This window comes from Thamnophis elegans, chromosome 4 (genome assembly GCF_009769535.1).
Source record: "Thamnophis elegans isolate rThaEle1 chromosome 4, rThaEle1.pri, whole genome shotgun sequence".
NCBI lineage: Eukaryota > Metazoa > Chordata > Lepidosauria > Squamata > Colubridae > Thamnophis > Thamnophis elegans.
Window position 1 is genome coordinate 90,456,672 of NC_045544.1, and position 18,917 is coordinate 90,475,588.

The 18,917-nt window shown below is 39.9% G+C and overlaps 1 protein-coding gene across 1 annotated transcript in view; it reads right to left on the reverse strand.

The window, feature by feature from the left end:
- Nucleotides 1-17,054: 17,054 nt before the first annotated feature.
- CENPF (centromere protein F) overlaps nt 17,055-18,917 on the reverse strand; it is a 39,201-nt gene continuing 37,338 nt past the window's right edge. The window contains 1 exon segment of the mRNA XM_032216064.1: nt 17,055-18,243. Coding sequence (XP_032071955.1) covers nt 18,070-18,243 — 174 coding nt within the window. The 3' untranslated portion in view covers nt 17,055-18,069.

Genomic DNA, 18,917 nt, shown 5'->3' on the forward strand with positions numbered 1-18,917 from the left:
GCCAATATTACTGCAGTAACTTTAGTAAATTAAGCATGAGGCAAAGTAAAATCTATTCCATTAAAAATATAGCTATTCAGTTGTTAACAATGGGAACTAAAAGTGAACATGGGTATTGTAATAGATCCCTGAATTTTGTAATGAGAAGATGCGGCTTAGAGACTAAACAATGAGGAAGGAAAAAAAAGTTGGGCTGTGAATGACTGTCACTGCGGGGGGGGGGGGTTATGTTTAAAATTGTATTTGTATTTGTATGTTTTACTCTTAAAAAAAATTGTATAACCAATAAATATTATTTAAAAAAATATAGCTATTGATGATAAATGTATTTGCTTAGTACATATCCCCACTTTCTGTATGGAGGTACTTATATCCAGTAGTAGGATTCATTTTTTTTACTATCGGTTCTGTGGGTGTGGCTTTGTGGGTGTGGCATGGCTTTGTGGGTGTGGCAGGGGAAGGATACTGCAAAATCCACATTACCTCCCCACTCCTGGGGGAAGGTTACTATAAAATCCCCATTCTCCTCCCCACCCCACTCACCTGCTTTCTAGCTCCGTTCTCCTGTTTAGGGCAACAATAGAAGATCAGCTGGGAGGCAGCAGGGGCTGGGCCGCCTATTTGCTGGTTCTCCTAACTACTCAAAATTTCTGCTACTGGTTCTCCAGAACCTATGAGAACTGGCTGAATACCGCCTCTGCTTATATCACAGAACATAAGCAAAACCCACAAGAGTAATGTTACTTCTAATTAAATTGTTTTAAAAATGGATGATGACATTCCATGATGTAGTTGACATTGGAAATGAACCTTGCTTGCCAATATAGCTTAAAAGAAATTTTTTTATCTCCCATCATCCTTTGTAGCATAGGGTAGGACAGTAGCTTCATTAGGCTAAAGGTTGTTCTGCATTGTGAAAATGCTTTTGATATAGACCCCTTTTGATTCTTCTCCTAACAATGGAGTACATCATATTTTTTTAAATCATCGCAATCACATTTACTATTTTCTGGAACTTTTTCAACTGCAACATCAAAGGTTCGGAAAGAATACTGACAATAATTGGAAGAACACAAGGTTGGGGAAGGTTGTTCCAGTTATCACAAAAATGGTTATTCCATGGTGCAAACTAAATAGATCATCAACATTTGGATTCTTGTGCTTAGTTGAGCAAAACAAATAGGGCTGTTTCGGGAAATTTAAATTCCTTCCAATGCTACACATTTTTAATTTTAAGGCCAAATGCTAAATAAACTAATAGCTCAAACACAACATTGATAATTGTTTGAATGCTGTTTCATGTTATGCATTCATATATAGAATGCTTGAATTAAAATGTGATTGCCTGAAACATGATTGTATATGTACTTTATATAGATGATGTGTTGGTGGATGATGTTCAGCAAATATTAGATATATTGCGTCGAAATACATGGCTTATTCAATGAGGCTTGTCAATAAGGCAAATATGAGTGGGTTGTTTAAGTCAATGCACATTTATCTTTGTGTAAATCCTATTGAATTAAAATTAAATTATCTTCCTTTAGACATATCACTGTAATCATCTTTGATCTTGTTTTTCATGGGGACAGTTTTATCTTTGGATAACAATAACATGGAGATTCGTAGGTGACTCTGAAGATCCAACAGTTTGTATTTTTTAAGTGCCTTGAAAGTAAAATAATGTCTGGGTTATTTTATTGAAGTAGTTTGTTTCCTTTTTCTTTCTTTCCTTTTAAGGTCATTAGGTGATATAATTCGGATGCATATTATCAACAGGTGTGACCTTGATGAGGTGAGTAATAATCATAAACACTGCAATGTATTCCAGGAATAGTCTTATGCATGTCTAGAAAATTTTATATTATTTAGGCTACTACATTTTTTAATTAGGAGGAGAAAACCAGGTCCCAACATTAAATGATAGCTACAAAATGAATTATATGGGTAATAAGCTGAAAAGAAAAAGTACAACTGAACAAAACATTGTTTGATTGAATAGTTAGCAATCTGCATTTTGGAATAGCCAAATGAGGATCCTTCCTGCAACAACTATTTGGATTTTCATTTCTCGCATTTGACGCAACAGATAAGGTCAGAGCAAATGTTTAACCCTCTACTTATGAGAGGTGGATCCTTTCATACATCGTTAAACTGTAAAGCCATGGGGAAAATGCTCAACTTCTCCAAGTTTCAAAGTATTTTCTTTAGCATGAAGCCTGTACTGATGGTACAAAGCACATATTGAACACATGTGAGAAAAGTGGATGTGTTAAATACACATGCAATAATTTGCCAGAAAGATTTAATTTATGCTATCTGAAATACATACTTTTTAGAAGATGGACTCCTGTGGGCCACTAAAGGTGAACTGTTGTCCTCAACCTAAAAAGTGAAATATCTCAGACTTTAATTTCAGAAAATCTTAAACTAAATTGGCCCAATGTTTATCAGTTTCCAGAGTTTGGTTTCCAACTGTGGTCACAGAGGATTGAGTTAATTCTCTGTGACCACAGAGAATTAATGGAATTAAAGAGAAACTTCCTAACAGTGAGGACAATCAATCAATGGAACAGTTTGCCTTCAGAAGTTGTGGGTGCTTCACCACTGGAGGCTCTTAAAGAAAAGACTGGACAGTCACTTATCTAAATTGTATAGGGTCTCCTGCTTGAGCAGGGAATTGGACAAGAACTTCCAGGTCTCTTCCAGCTCTATTCTGATTGATTGAGACCTTCTAATCCAACCCCCAACTGAACCCCCTACTCTATACAATTTAGATTTAGATCTATTTGGTCATTTGTCCTACCATGCTTTCTTCTTTCCTGAGAAGGAAAAAGAACCCTACATTTTTATTAGCTTGCTGAAACACTAGCCTTTAAAAAGCGAGTTTTCTCATGTAAGCCTTGAAGACTTAAATCTCCAAAACTGATGGGGCAAAAAAATATATCCATAAACTGTATTGGCATTCTTCATCAGCATTCTCTAAAATCAGAGGTTATGTGAGACTTAACCAGATTCTCTATAAAGACAATGATGTGATAATCTAGGTAATTGCAGAATAATTGGATGGTAAAGTGGCTTTCTTTGGGATCACTGTGATAGAATGGGTGATTTCAGCAACTGTAATGTTCAGACAATAGTATAAATAGCATTCAGTAGGCTGTACAAAATGTATTAAAGAACAATTGGAGCAGAATTGGGTTGATTTCTATAGATTACGGTACTTCACAAAAATATTCATTAAAGGCAATTGATTTGTAATGTGCCTCAACCAGGCGCTCTAGAATTCATCTTTTTTAAGGTGACATCCCACAACTATAGCTTTTAGCTCTAGGGAGCTTTTAATATTGTTGTATAAAGAAATGGATAACTCATTTTCATTTCATTTTTCATTTTGCTTTATTTGTATGCCACCCTTTTCCCTGAAAGGGACACAGGGCGGCTCACAACTCAAGGGAGGGGAAAACAGACAAGTTACAAAACATAAAAACCATACACAATTAAAAAGCACAACAATCATACCATTCGAAGTGGGGCTGCAAGTCTTTAGCCCCAGGCCTGTCGGAACAGCCAGGTTTTAAGGGCTATGCGGAAGGCCTGGAGGGTGGTGAGGGTACGAAATCTCCACGGGGAGTTCATTCCAGAGGGGTCGGAGCAGCCACAGAGAGGCCCTCCTCCGGGTAGTCGCCAGTCGACACTGGCCGGCTGATGGAATTCGGAGGAGGCCTAGTCTGTTGGGATCTTATTGGTCTAGTGGAGGTAATTGGCAGTAGGCGGTCTCTCAAGTACCCAGATCCAATACCATGAAGGGCTTTGTAGGTGACGACTACACCTTGAAGCGTACCCGGAGATCAACAGGCAGCCAGTGCAGCTCGCGGAGGATAGGTGTTACGTGGGTGAATCGAGGCGCACCCATGATCGCTCGCGCGGCTGCATTCTGGACAAGCTGAAGTCGCCGAATACTCTTCAAGGGCAGCCCCATGTAGAGCACGTTGCAGTACTCCAGCCTAGAGGTCACAAGGGCACGAGTGACTGTTGTGAGAGCCTCCCGGTTCAGGTAGGGGCGCAACTGGTGCACCAGGCGAACCTGGGCAAATGCCTCCCTGGTCACAGCTGACAAATGGTGTTCAAAAGTCAGCTGTGGGTCCAGGAGGACTCCCAAGTTGCGGACCCTATCTGAGGGGCATTCTATTTGACCACCCCAGCCTGAGAGATGGAACACTTGGCCAATTAGTAGGAGGGAAGCACAGCAGCCACTCGGTCCTTATCTGGATTGAGTACAAGCTTGTTAACCCCCATCCAGTCCCTAACAGCCTGGAGGCCCTGGCTCATCACGTCCATTGCTTCATTGAGTTGGCACGGGGCGGACAGATACAGCTGTGTATCATCCGCATACTGGTGGTATTTTATCCCGTGCCGTCGAATGATCTCACCCAGCGGTTTCATGTAGATATTAAAGAGGAGGGGGGACAGGACCGAACCCTGCGGCACCCCATACGTTAGGGGCCTAGGGGTCGATCTCTGCCCTCTGACTAACACCGACTGCGACCTGTCCGAGAGGTAAGAGGAGAACCACCGTAAGACAGTGCCTCCCACCCCCACCTCCCGCAGTCGTCGCAGAAGGATACCATGGTCGATGGTATCGAAAGCCGCCGAGAGGTCAAGGAGTACTAGGATGGAGGCATGACCTCCATCCCTGGCTCTCCAGAGATCATCGATCAATGCGACCAAAGCGGTTTCCGTGCTGTAGCCAGGCCTGAAGCCCGACTGGAAGGGATCTAGATAACTGGTTTCCTCCAAGGACCGCTGGAGCTGAAAGGCCACCACCTTCTCAACAACCTTCCCCACAAAGGGGAGGTTGGAGACTGGACGATAGTTGTTTAGGACAATAGTTGTTTAGGACGGCTGGATCCAAAGATGATTTCTTCAGGAGGGGTCTCACCACCGCCGCTTTTAATGCGGGGGGAAAGACCCCCTCCCGAAGGGAGGTGGCAACAACCGCCTGGATCCAGGCCCCGTGTCACCTCCCTGCTGTTAACAACCAGCCAGGAGGGGCACGGGTCCAGTACACATGTGGAGGCACTTACAGCTCTCATGGCCCTGTCCACGTCCTCAGGGGTAACAGCTTGAAAATCAATCCAGTGATGTCCTACCAGATTATCCCTTGGTGCCTCAGCTGGTTCTGCGGGCTTGGAGTCCAGGTCCGCCCGAAACCGAGCAACTTTATCCGCGAGGAATTGGACGTAGTCCTCAGCTCTGCCCTGCAAAGGATCGCTCGTATCCCTCCTATTTAGGAGGGAACGGGTTATCCTGAACAAGGCGGCTGGGCGCGACTCAGCGGAAGCAATCAGAGAGGCAATGTGTGTTCTTTTTGACGTCCTAATTGCCCGGATGTAAACTCTGATGCTAGATGTTAAAAGTGCTCGGTCCGACTCGGACTTACTGGATCTCCATCGGTGCTCTAGGCGTCTCTTTCGGCGCTTCATCTCCCGGAGTTCCTCAGTAAACCAAGGGGCCCTCCTGGATCCACTGCCTCGGATCGGCCGTAAAGGCGCAATCCGGTTAAGAGCCTCTGTCGCTGCTGAATTCCAAGCAGCAACCAGAGTTTCCGCCGGACTGCGGGCGAGAGGAATAACCCCAAGCTCTGTCTGAAAACCCGACGGGTCCATAAGTCACCTGGGGCAGAACCACCTGGTCGGTTCCTCCTCCCTACAGTGGGGGTTTGGTCTCCGAAAGTCAAGCCTCAGTAGGTAGTGGTCCGACCATGACAGGGGTAAGATCTCACTACCCCCCAGACCAAGGTCACAACTCCACTGCTCCGAGAGAAATACGAGGTCGAGCATGTGACCCGCCGAGTGAGTTGGGCCCCGGATTACTTGGGTCAAGCCCATGGCTGTCATGGAAGCCATGAACTCCTGCGCTCCATCAGAGTGTTCACCGAGCAAAGGCAAATTGAAATCCTCCAGAACCATAAGCCTGGGGAACTCAATTGCCAGCTCGGCTACCGACTCGATAACTGTGATAGCAGCCCTCTAAATTTGTTACAGTAAGTGTCTAGCTTGTTATGGAATAAAAAGTATGGATCTGAAAATTAATCTATCAAAACTAAGACAGTTGTGATTGATAGGAATGAATATTTGCAAATTATACATAAATTATGAAAATTGTAGCAAGGTAAATAAATTTATATATTGGTAGAATATTACTGAAGATGGGGAAATGATTTATGGAGAAACTATTAAGATGTACAAATGCTTTCATAAAGATAGGGTACTGATTTGTAGGGTAGCATGAATGTTTCTTGAAAAAGTAGCAAAAGGTATGTATAGTAGTAAGGCAGGACAAGAAGCAATGGGTGGAAACTAATCAAGGAGAGAACCAACCTAGAACTAAAGAGAAATTTCTTAACAATGAGATCAATTACCACTGGAACAGCTTACCTTCACAAGTTACAGGTGCTTCAATACTGGAGGTTTTGAAAGAAGAGCTTGGACAGTCATTTGTCCAGAATGGTGTATTGTCTCCTCCTTGTGCAAGGGGTAGGACTAGAAGAGCTTCCAATTCTATTATTCTAAATATCTTCTGCCCTTAGGGAAGTGAAGGTTGGTACATCAGGAGAAATGTAAAAGTGCTAATACTGGTTTCCTCCTGCAATTTCCAAAATGTGTAAGATATATTCTGCAGCGTTCAACAAGCACCCCAATAGGTAAATTGATAGTCCCTAACATCCAGTTTTCTTTGAAATTCTGTTAGTTGATGATAAAGTTCGAGAAATTTTTTTACTACAAGGGTTCACTACTTTTATGGAGGTGAGGGCCAAATTTGGTCTTGAACAGCATGCTGAGAGCTACATTCCAAGAAGCGGACAGGACATAAATAAAAAAAGTTGCTTTAATTGAAAGCTGATAATAAAATCAGCTTTCTGTGTCTAATAAGTTAACTAATTTCCTCTTGGTTCACATTAAAAATTAAAACTCTGTTGGCAGCTTGAACGGAGCACCAGATCTCAAAACGTCTAGGCTGTACAGTCAAAGCTTTCCAGCTTGTATGTGGTTCCAATTGGACATTTCTGCTCTGAATTACAGAGGTCCTATAAGTTCATGTACTTGACATTCATATTTATTCATGTTATTGGGGTATAAAAGCCACAGAAGTAAACAAACTGCAGCTTCATTAGAAAGAAGAGAAGGAGAGAGAAAAGTTAGATTGCACATCTCTGATTCATTATGAGCTACCACATTGCATGAGTTATAATGACATATTTGGATACTGGGAGCTCTTTAGGTTGAAATTATGCCTGTGCAGGAGATATTTCTAGAAATTAGTCTGAGCTAAACACTTGGATATAGCTATAGTAATAATAAACAATCCTAAGAGTCCAATTTTTAAAAATCTCTCTTTCTTTTCTTCCCTGTTTCCCTTTCCTCACTTTTTAAAGGTAAAAATACAAGAATTTTTCAAGCCCTGGTGGAAGATTTGAACATTGACACTCAGCTGCCTGATTCATCTGGTTACACTGCCTTGAAACATGGGAATAGTGGCTTTAATATAAATTACATATAGGCCCTATCTATAGCCTTCTAAATTACCGTATTCAAACAAGAGTAAAGATTTCATAATAAACATAGGAAAAAATACTATGCTGACAGCAATTTAGATAAACCTTAATGAATCTGCTAATACAAATTGGATTTCTAAATTCCTCTAGGCACAAGTATTTTGTAGACTGTATTAATGAGGTTCTCAATTCTTATGAACACTGATCCTTCTATAGGCAAGTTTGGCACTGTCCTTTTAGATACATAATTGTACTTAAATAGCTCACACTAAGATACTTAAAAACCTACTTCCCTTGAATAGAGAATTAGCACATGTTGACTATAAATAGCTAGACAACAATTTGGAGACTTAGAATTTTCTGTGTCTCTTCGCTGCCATCTATTGCTCCTCCACGTTTTTGCAGTTCTGGAATTGCAACTCATGCAACTTATCTCGAAAGAACGAGATAAAGCTTATTTGCTATTTAATGGTCTGTCCAGATTTTTGAAGCCTAGCAATCTTAGCTCTACGAGAACAACCAACTCAGATTTTAGATTGTGAGATCAAGCAATAAATTTATAATTCGGATCATCTTTATCTGGCAGCATTCGTACATGATCTTTATTATTTTGTTGTAATTATCTGTATGAAAAGTAAGCTTTTATTTTAAATAACATTAAGATTTTTAAAGTAACTTTTCATCATGTGATATATACAATTTATATAAACAATTTACACTGTTTCCATTTATGTATCACTGCATTTATAGAAAGATGATATAAACAAAGAGTCATCAATATGGGTCTACCAGAACCCAATTGCTGATTTCTTGAATCATCAATATATTGTGATATTATCAATTAACAAGACTTGATTATCTTGAGGGATTTTGATCATTAAAAAATTAGGGGTTTATTTTTGTCTTTGGAGATTCTCAGTCATCCAGGTCATGTTTCAAAAAGCACCTTTGGGACAATTTTTTTGTGTGCCCATCCAACAGCCTTTAGGGTGACTCCTAATGTCAGTTATTAGAATTTATTTGAAATGGTTACCTGTGCCTTATATTTTACAATAGAAAGATGGGCATAGAGAGATTAAATACATATTAAAGTCTATTTACATGTCAGCTTAATAGTGAAATTGTGTAACGTTTATTTAGAAATCCTGCTGAGTTAAACATGCTGTACATCTAGGAAGCTGGAAAACCTTCCAGAACACATTTAGATATGCATATAGGAAAAAGTATTGTTCAAGTAGATATTCCTCTTACGGTGACCACGCTAGTCTGCGACCTCCCTTATGTTAACTCAGTTCCAAGAGTCAGTGTCAGTTTTTATCAGAATATAAACACTGAAATTGAAAAATGAAAATGAAATTCATATCAGAAAACCCAAAGTGATTGATTTCAAAATTCTTTAACATTTGCATCCATTGCAAGTATCTCATTTTCTGATGAAAAATGCCACAAAAGCAATGCAGATTGCAGTTATGTGATGGTGGGAACATTGCAACTGGTCATAAATGCAAGTTGGTTGCCAGTGCCTAAAATATGACCACATGACTGTGATGCATATGTATGTGTGTAGCAGTTGTAACTTTGAGGATGGGTTGCAAATAGCTTTTTTTAAAATCCATTGTAACTTCAAAGAGTTGTTAAGTGAAGACTATAGGTAATATTGTAATGTCAGACCTATGATAAATGTTCTTTATGCATATGCGTTGAAAACACATCGAGAAATGTTTCTTTCCTTCACAAGAAATAATAAATAAGATACTAATATGCACAGAAATGGACAGACTGACTCTAGAGCTCAAGGACAAGAGTGAGACCGAATACCACGAAATCTGGGACAAATGCTAATGATGGTTAGAAACAACAGGGAAAAAAGGTTGGCATAAAAAAACACAGATAAGTTAAGATTGGAAATATGGTATGGTATGCTATGTATGGATATAAACTGTTATTGTTGTAAGATCTAAGAACTCTATAGAAATGACTATGCCAGAAATGTCACACTATGTCCAACATTTTTAATGTTTACCTAATAAAAACCTTTTTAAAAAGAGAAATGTTTCTTCTTTGCTTACATTTTAAAGGTTAAGATTTGTCTCTCTCTCCTGCATTTCCCTTAAGAGCCAAGACTTGATCAGACAGAATATGTACTCTTTACCGATAGGTCAACATCTCTGTTGTATTTAACTGTGATTTATTTATATACAAATACCCACAACAAATTTAAAATCAATATAATGACAGCATGATTTAAAATGAATGCACCATATAAATTCCCTGTTGCTTTCTAGGGAATTACTTAATTTATATTAGTTACCTAGTCCTGTTCTAAGCAAATTTAGGAAAAAACATCCATCTAAATTATCTGAAAAGTCTGTAGAGGTGTTCAAGGTTTAAATTGAAAGTTAAAGCTTTCCTTTAGGTCACAAAATATTTGGTACAAAATGTGCATAGGTACCAGAATATTTATTTCTCACTCCCCCCAAGATTCAAATAGGTCTAGAAAGGGACCACAGTAATTTAGAAAGAAGGTTCAAACACGTTCAAATAAGACCCAAAAAACAATGACATTGTTGACACTCCTTCTTTCTAGGACTCTTCCGTACTTAGCAATGAATTTAATTCAAGATAAGTTCACTTGATTAATTTCTGTATCATGATTCAACCATACATTAACTTGTCCTTTCAATTCAGGATCAAGTACCTTCAAGACAACTTTGGAGATCTGGGCTGCAAAAATATGGATGTTCTGCTAGAGAGCAAACAGATCTGGAATTTCCTGCTGTGTATGCTTTTTAATTAAGGGTTTTGATTACAATAATAAAACTGAACATAAACTAAACTTAAAGCAACTAAACGGAAAGAAAAACTATACTAAGATTAAAAAATGCAAGAAAGATGACAAGAATATGATCAAGAAGTCGAAAAGGACTAGGGGAGACATGATAGCAGTGTTCCAACATCTCAGGGGTTGCCACAAAGAAGAGAGACTATTCTCCAAAGCACCTGAGGGTTAGAACAAGAAGCACTGGGTGGAAACTAATCAAGGAGAAAAGCAACTTAGAACTGAGGAGAATTTCCTGACAGTTGGAACAGCTTGCCTCCAGAAGTTGTGAATGCCCCAACACTGGAAGTCTTTAAGATGTTGGATAGCCATTTGTCTGAAATGGTATAGGGTTTCCTGCCTAGCCAGGGGGTTGGACTAGAAGATCTCCAAGGTCCCTTCCAACTCTGCTATTGTATTGTAAATATATAAAGAGCTGCTTCCAACCTTTATTACAGTAAGACTAGACAGATTGGTAACTCCTCTAAAGTTGTTGTAAGATTACAAATGGGTATCTCTTCTCCCATATCACATTAAGGTAAAGGTTCCCCTCGCACAAATGTGCTAGTCGTTCCCGACTCTAGGGGGCAATGCTCATCTCCATTTCAAAGCCGAAGAGCCAGCGCTGTTCGAAGAAGTCTGTATGGTCATGTGGCCGGCATAACTAAATGCAGAAGGTGCATGGAACGCTATTACCTTCCCACCAAGGCAGTCCCTATTTTTCTACTTGCATTTGTACATGCTTTTGAACTGCTAGGTTGGCAGAAGCTGGGATAAGTAATGGGAGCTCACTCCATTACACAGTGCTAGGGATTCAAACTGCAGAACTTTTCTGATCGACAAGTTCAGCATCTTAGTTCCTGAGCCACCACGCCCTCATATCACATTATTTATCCATAAATCATAAACTTTTCAGTCGTGATGTCAGGTAGAATTTCCTGAAAGCCTTCTGTAGCCAAATACCCTACATGGGAAAATCTGGATTGATGTAAACAAATTCTGTAGTAGGCTTTGTTTCCAAAATACAAATTGCTTTACAAAGTTTTTTTCTCTTCCAAAGAGCTTAACTTGCTTCCAGCTTATTAGAAATATTTGATATTGCTTGGGAGGAAGATGGCTTGCACACCAGTTCTTTTCCTTTTTCTTCTTATTAATGTTTCATTAATGCGAGCTGTCACAGAAACAATTGTATTTGGGCTTTGTTAAGGAGTGTTCCCAGCCCGTGCAGGCAAAGCAAAAGAAGAGCAAGCTAATCTTAGCTATTTTTAAAAGGGCTATATTTAAAACCTCAGGGTGCTGGGATATAATTGGTCACATAAATCAGCGCAACTGTTAAAATAAATGAAACCACCCTGATTAAACCAAACAACTTCTACTTCCAAGTTGTAGGCAATTCATGCCCTTTTGGCAACAGCTTATTTTCTTGCTTTCTAACTGTTCAAGCAGCTTCTTTTCACTAATGAGGATGTTCCTCTTGGAGAAAAATTCTCGAGATCTATTTATATACTCTGTGTGGTGTGCGTGGGTACATACATACCCGCTTTCCCATTGACATTTGGCTATCCATTTTACAGTATTTTAAAGTTCTACTTATATGTGATATTAGGTAAAGGTAAAGATTCCTCTTGCACATACGTGCTAGTCGTTCCCGACTCTAGAGGGCGGTACACATCTCTGTTTCAAAGCCAAAGAGCCACGCTGTCCGAAGATGTCTCCGTGGTCATATGGCCGGCATGACTAAATGCAGAAGTTGTATGAACCATTGTTACTTTCTCAACAAAGGTGGTTTCCTATTTTTCTACTTGCATTTTACATGCTTTCGAACTGGTAGGTTGGCAGAAGCTGGGACAAATAAAACAGGAGCCTCACTCTGTTACGAGTCGCTAGGGATTTGAACAGCCGACCTTTCTGATCGACAAGCTCAGCGTCCTTAGCCACTGCGCCACCGCGTTCCCTTCGTTGTGATATTAGATTTGGTATAACAGAGTAATAAATATCTTTCTTCATATTTTTCTTCTTACCATGTCTGCAAATTTCTAGCCGAGGTTTAATAGTTACTAAGAATAATAGAGAGCTTGCATGGAGTAGTATTTACCTCAACTGAAAATAAACCAAGCAGGAACATAGTGTACCGGCTTCCATCGGATTGCATCTATATGTACATCATACAGGACTGCCAACAATAAAATCAATAGCTGTTCAGTCTAAGCACACCTGGAGATGTCTCTTCTCTTGTATAGGCACCATCTCCAAGGAAGTTTAGATGCAGAGTTACCCGCCATAGAGATATTGTAAACACAGACTGAGCAGACTAGCCCAAGGTCATGTATTAATAGCCTTATCGTGCAGATGCAGTGGCATCTGCAGCAGGATCAATACATGTACTACAGGGGCAGGCTTTCAACTCTGCACTGCTGCAACTGGAATTGTGACCCCAACCCACCCACCCAATCCTCTGCTGTTATAGGGATTGGATAGCGTGAGCAATTTAGAGAAACATGCCCTCTCAGGTCTGCTCAATTTACTGAGAAAGTGTAAAGTGTTTCATTAAAATCAAGGGAAAATATCATGGCTTAATGTTAGAAAGTATTATTTATTTATTGCAATGTTTATTCAGTTGTAACCTGTTCAGTCTAAAAAGATATTAAGCACCATGCACTAACGCCAGAAACAATGCCAGTGCAGCATAAACAGTAATACATTTTACAATTATAAACATTTAACACAGATTAAGAAAATCTTAAATTTGATACCGTGACATAATCAGGTTTGTCTCCCTGTTATAAAATAAACATTTTTACAGATATCTCTTAATCTTACTCCACTTTCATATTCTTTAAATAGCCTCCAATCAAGAAGCACTTTTTATGCTTGTGGAGCAACCACCATGCCATAGATTTCCCAAGAGATTTTGAAAGTGCAATAAAGTGGAAGAATTTCTTTTTGAGACTTTTGAGATTATAGTACATACAGTATATACTTTCATATTCCAGGTTATATTTGTCCCAACATTCAAAAATAAGTACATTCATGGGTAATACTTGCACTAGGCAAGGGTGTCAAACTCAAGGCCTGCAGGCCGAATCTGGCCCATGGGGCCGCCCCATGGGCCAGATCTAGGAAAAAGCAAAAGACCAGCCTATGGTGCCTCTGCCAGCAAAAATGGAGTTCGGGAGGGCTGCATGTTGTCCTCCCAGGTTTCATTTTCAGCCGCAACAGCCTCCTGCAGCTCTCTGTCGGCAAAAATGGAGCTTGGGGGGGGGGGGGGGCATGTGCTTCGTTTTCACTAGTAGAGGGCTGCAGGAGGCTGTCGCGGCCAAAAGTGGAGGCCAGGGGGCAGTGCGTGGCCCCCCTCGAGCTCTGTTTGCGCTGGCAGAGGGCTAGCAAAATAAACTAAAAGCAAAACAGCCCCCCCCCGAGGTTAAACACAACCCTGATGCGACGACCATCAATGAATTCGAGTTTGACACCCCTACACTAGGGTAAATTCTTATTTAAAAAATCAATACGCTTGTGTAGAGAGGATGGTTTAAAATTATACAGTTGGTCAAGTTAAAACATTTGTAACATCTTGCATAAACATTATAAGAACAGGACAACAAACAATTCTGAAGTTTCCTGCAAGTTTCTGCTTCTCCTTGTTCAAATATCATTGATCTGTGATTTATAAAATCTGCCAGAAGATGTCACTCTTGTGACATTTTCCTTACAGCATTTTACTTCCTTTATGCAGAAATCTATGCTTATCTGAAAGCAAAATATTCAGCAACATGTAAAACTAACTTATTAATTTGTAAGGCATAATTAAGCAATTTAAGAGTGAGATGACTGAAGCATTCATAAAGCTAACTAATTTGCACTGGTTTAACTAATCTGCACATTTAAAATACTTGTCAGTATAAGTACCGACAGAAAATTTAAATTTATATTCAGCTTTTTTGTTGATCCAGGTAGAAACTCCACTGGAGTTTTAGCCATTAAACACAATTGTATTGCAGGGTAAAGCAAACTATATATCTGAATTCTCAGCATCTTGTTACCAACAAGCCAGAAGTTACACTTGGATTAAAAAAAACTCCCCTAGCAATTCCTAGCATTTTGCTCATTGAACCAATGTACTAGTTTGTACTACCCGTGTAAGAGCCATGGTGGCACAGTGGTTAGAATGAGCACTGCAGGCTACTTCTGCTGACTGCCGATTACCAGTTCGAATCTCACGAGGCTAAAGGTTGACTCAGCCTTCCATTCTTCTGAGGTTGGTTAAAATCAGGACCCAGATTGTTGGGGGGCAATAGGATGACTCTGTAACCCCTTAGGAGGCTGTAAAGCACTGAAAAACGGTATATAACTCTAAGTCAGTGATGGCTAACCTTTTATCATTGTGTGCAGAAAATGCAATGTGCCCCCCCCCCCGCACTCTATTTTGGGCCTGGAGGGCCTCTGCACAACCTGAAGCCAAAATGGAGAAGAAGAGCACTGCATGAGGGCCCCAAATTCAATGTGAGTCCCATGCCCCCTGTGCATGTACAGCAGAGATCCAAAGACCAGCTGGCCAGCGGAAGGCAGATGAGCATGCACAGTGGAGCTGGGCTGGGGGGATGGATGGCATATCCGCAGAGGGCTCTGCATGCCCCCCTGAGGCACGCATTGCCATAGGTTCACCATCACAGGTCTAAGTGCTATTGCTAGTTAAATATCTGCAAATATGGGACTACTTAGATCCAGGCAGCAAAACATCCAGGTATCAGACCGGCAACCAGGTGGTTTATCTCTTTTCTGCCAATTAATGATCATCTGGGTTTCTCCAATCCAAATAACTAAACTTTACATTTAGAGCAATTTAAGGTAAGATTTTATTTGATGTTGGGTCTGTAATATGGCAACCCCATGTGGCAATATGCTGACTGCATACAGTATATCACAGCTTGGTTATCGCCATGCTTGTAACTGGCTCATCTGGGATGAAATAAGATTCAAAGCAGGTGTTTACAACTTCCTTTCTCCTAGGGCAGGGGTTGGCAATCTTAAACACTCAAAGAGCCACAAAGGTCCAAACCAGAAACCCATTCAATTCTGGAGCCGACAGAAGTCTGGTTCCCCCACATAGAGTCTCCTCCTAGTGTGGCATCCTTTTTCCTTTCCCAACCGGAAGTCCAGTTCCCCCACCAGAGTGTCTCCTAGTGTGGTGTCCCTTTTTCCTCTACCTGTCCTAACCGAAAGCCCTATCAATTTTGCTGCCAACTGGCGACAGGATGAAAGAACAACATGTGGCTCCAGAGCCACAGATTTCTGACCCCAGCCCTAGGGATAAGGATTGTTTATTTTATTCAATGCCTACATTTGAATACTGCTTTGACTGATGGTGAGATGATGTGCTATCATACTGGTATTCATTTGTACCTTCATTTCAGTGGTGGGATTCAAATGTTTTTACTATCGTTCTGTGGGTGTGGCTTGGTTGGTGTGGCAGGGGAAGATGACTGCAAAATCCCCATTTCCTCCCGATTAGCTGGGATTCCTGATCAGCTGGGAGGCAGAAAATAGATGGGACCAGTCAGAGGTGGTATTTACTGATTCTCTGAACTATTCAAAATTTCCACTACTGGTTCCCCAGAACTGGTCAGAACCTGCTGAATACCACCTCTGCTCCATTTGGAGTTTGGTACGATCTGTTTCAATTTGTTTTTCAGAACAGGTCCACTTTAGATGATAATACAAAGATGCATAAACTCCTGTTTCCAATATTATTCACTACATAGGCTTGGAGAGTGAGAACTGCTTGGGTGGGGAGTTGTGGGGTGACATTTATTAGGGCTGTATAAGCAGCAATCTATTATTTGTTGTACTCTTATATCCTTAGTTATTTATAACCTTGTTAACATTTTTATTTTCTTGAAGAATAAAAACAGAAAAACTAACCCTGCAAGTACCATTCAAATAAATGAACTAAACTAAATAGTGAAACAATGCAAAGAGCTAAAGTAAAGAAATGAATAAGAAAAAAAAAACCTACAATAATTTGGAATTGACATGTCTTTCTATAGAACAAGAATGTGAGTTACAGGTTTAAACCAGTTTTTTAAGTGAGTCTGTTTAAACAGGCTTGATAATTTTATTAGGTATTTATCCCTTTGTATTTTGGTCAATTCAAGTTGAAATAACGTACTCCTTCCTTCTGTTTTCTCCACAACCTGTGAGATGGAGTGATCTGCAGGAGAATTACTCAGACACTTTCATGCTTAAAGGAGGATAAGAAGCCAGGTCTCCCGATTTTTTCCCCAGAATTATAACCACTATACGGTGCCTCCAAATCTTTTCTTTCCGTTGATTTAGAACCAATTCAAAGACTGATGATTGCATTTTGCATTTATAATCTTGATGAAAACTTGCATGCCCTACCTTAAAATATTCCAATATAAAATTCGTTTTGAAACAATGTTAGTCCAGATGTGCTACACAATGCAACTTTCAATACAACAATGAGCCGTGGTGGCACAGTGGTTAAGGTGCAGTATTGCATGATACGTCTGCTGCCTGCCTGCAATTTGGCAGTTCGAATCTCACCAGGCTCAGCCTTCCAAGGTGGGTAAAATGAGGACTCAGATTGTTGGGGGCAATATGCTGACTTTGTAAACCGCTTAGAGAGGGCTGTAAAGCACTGTGAAGTAGTATATAAATCTAAGTGCTCTTGCTCTTTCTTGGTGCTTGCCTTTTTCTTTTTTCAAAATTCCCAAATAAAGATCCAGGGAAGGGACTAGCAGGATTTGGGCAGTGGCTATTTGTTTTTCATTTTTATTTATTATACAATAGGTCTACCACCATCTCACTGTCCAGCAACTCTATTTTGTTTAAAAAGTTCTTGGAAACGAGACATTTTATTTTAGGATTTACTTTTTTAGGGAGGGGTCTTTCTCTATGAAAATATTATGAAAAAATGGCATTGATTACATACAAAGTGCTAAATTATAGTTCATGGTTTATAGCCAGCTTTTTCTTTCTGGATTGTCTAATACCCATAAATGTCTGAACTGTATGCATGTATTAGCAATTTCTTCAGAAAGTGAGGTTCCTTTACATTGCCATTCATTATTTGCACATAATAAATATAATCTAAGAATTAACTAAAATGAAATTGAATGTTTTGGTAAAATGGAGCAACTTAGCCGTTCATTTTCTTCAAGCTCCTTTGTTCAGGCACACACAGCAAACATAATTTACTGTTATATGCAAAACCTCACAGCTTGTAAAAATGAAACCTTTTGTGGCTACAAATGTGTCCTTATAATGCATATTCCAGAATGCTGGGATAGCAATAGCACTTAGACTTATATACAACTCCAAAGTGCTTTCCAGCATTGTCTGGGCGGGTTTAGAATCAGCATATTGCCCCCCAACAGTCTGGGTCCTCCTTTTACCGACTACAGAGGGATAGAAGGCTGAATCAACCCTTAGCTGATCAGGATCGAATCCAGGCAGTGGGCAGTTAGCCTGTGACAGCGCATTCTAACAACTGTGCCATCCCAGCTCCTAGGAGCAGACATGCCTTCCCTTTGTTACACATCAATCATAAACAGGATTCTCCCCTTGCATAGGACATGGGGTTAGAGAAGCTTATGAAGACAATTCTTAGCATTATATTCTGAATCATTCTTTGCTGCTAGGATTTCAAATCTAAAACCAACCCAGTCCTGATTTATTGTACATGGCAGGCTTTGTCCAAATCATTTTCTTCTGTATTTGGAAAGTAACTTATATCAAGATGCTTGGCAGATTGTTCAGCAACCACTTGAGGTGACTGGTTAGAGATGGAAAGGGGGGATCTGGGAACAAAATCCTGATCCAAACTATCAACTTGATTATGGTTCATCTGAAACATATACAAGAAACAGGTTATTTCAGCTATGCAAGGAAGATGTAAATGAATTTTAGAAGTGAACATCAGTTTTACATTTCAAATGAAAGTAGCAGAAAATTATTCCTATTTTTCTGTTTATGTGACTCCTGTTAACTCTTAGATATTTCTTAATGGTTATTAAGGGATGTAAGCTGCTTCAGTTGTTAAGAAGACATTTAGCAGAAGTCTGCTTCCAGGGGAGGTGAACCAATGAAGTTATTTTTTGATGTGAACATACTTTTAAACAAAATAGGTTATACCAGATATCCATACATTTTGGGAATTGGGGGGTGGCAAAATAAATCGAAAATGCCACGTGTGTGAGGAATCTTGATTTAGAGCATGATCTTGCCTCCGGAGACATTGCCATTAACATTACTCTAAAAATATTTATACAAATCTGTCCAAGATCTGAGTTTATACATGAATCCAGAGAGATGTTTAGGATTCCATCCGTGAGAGAAATCAGGGAATATGTGCCCAAGGACAATCCATCTCTCTTATAGTCTCAATTTCTAGGGAATACCTTGTTTTCATTGATTATTTGGGCATCTTCCTTATTGTTGTTTTTTTTTTTGTCAGAGGTTTCTAATTCAGTGGACTTAAGTGGGGAACTGAATTGTTTAGACCGAGTGTTGATTTCTATG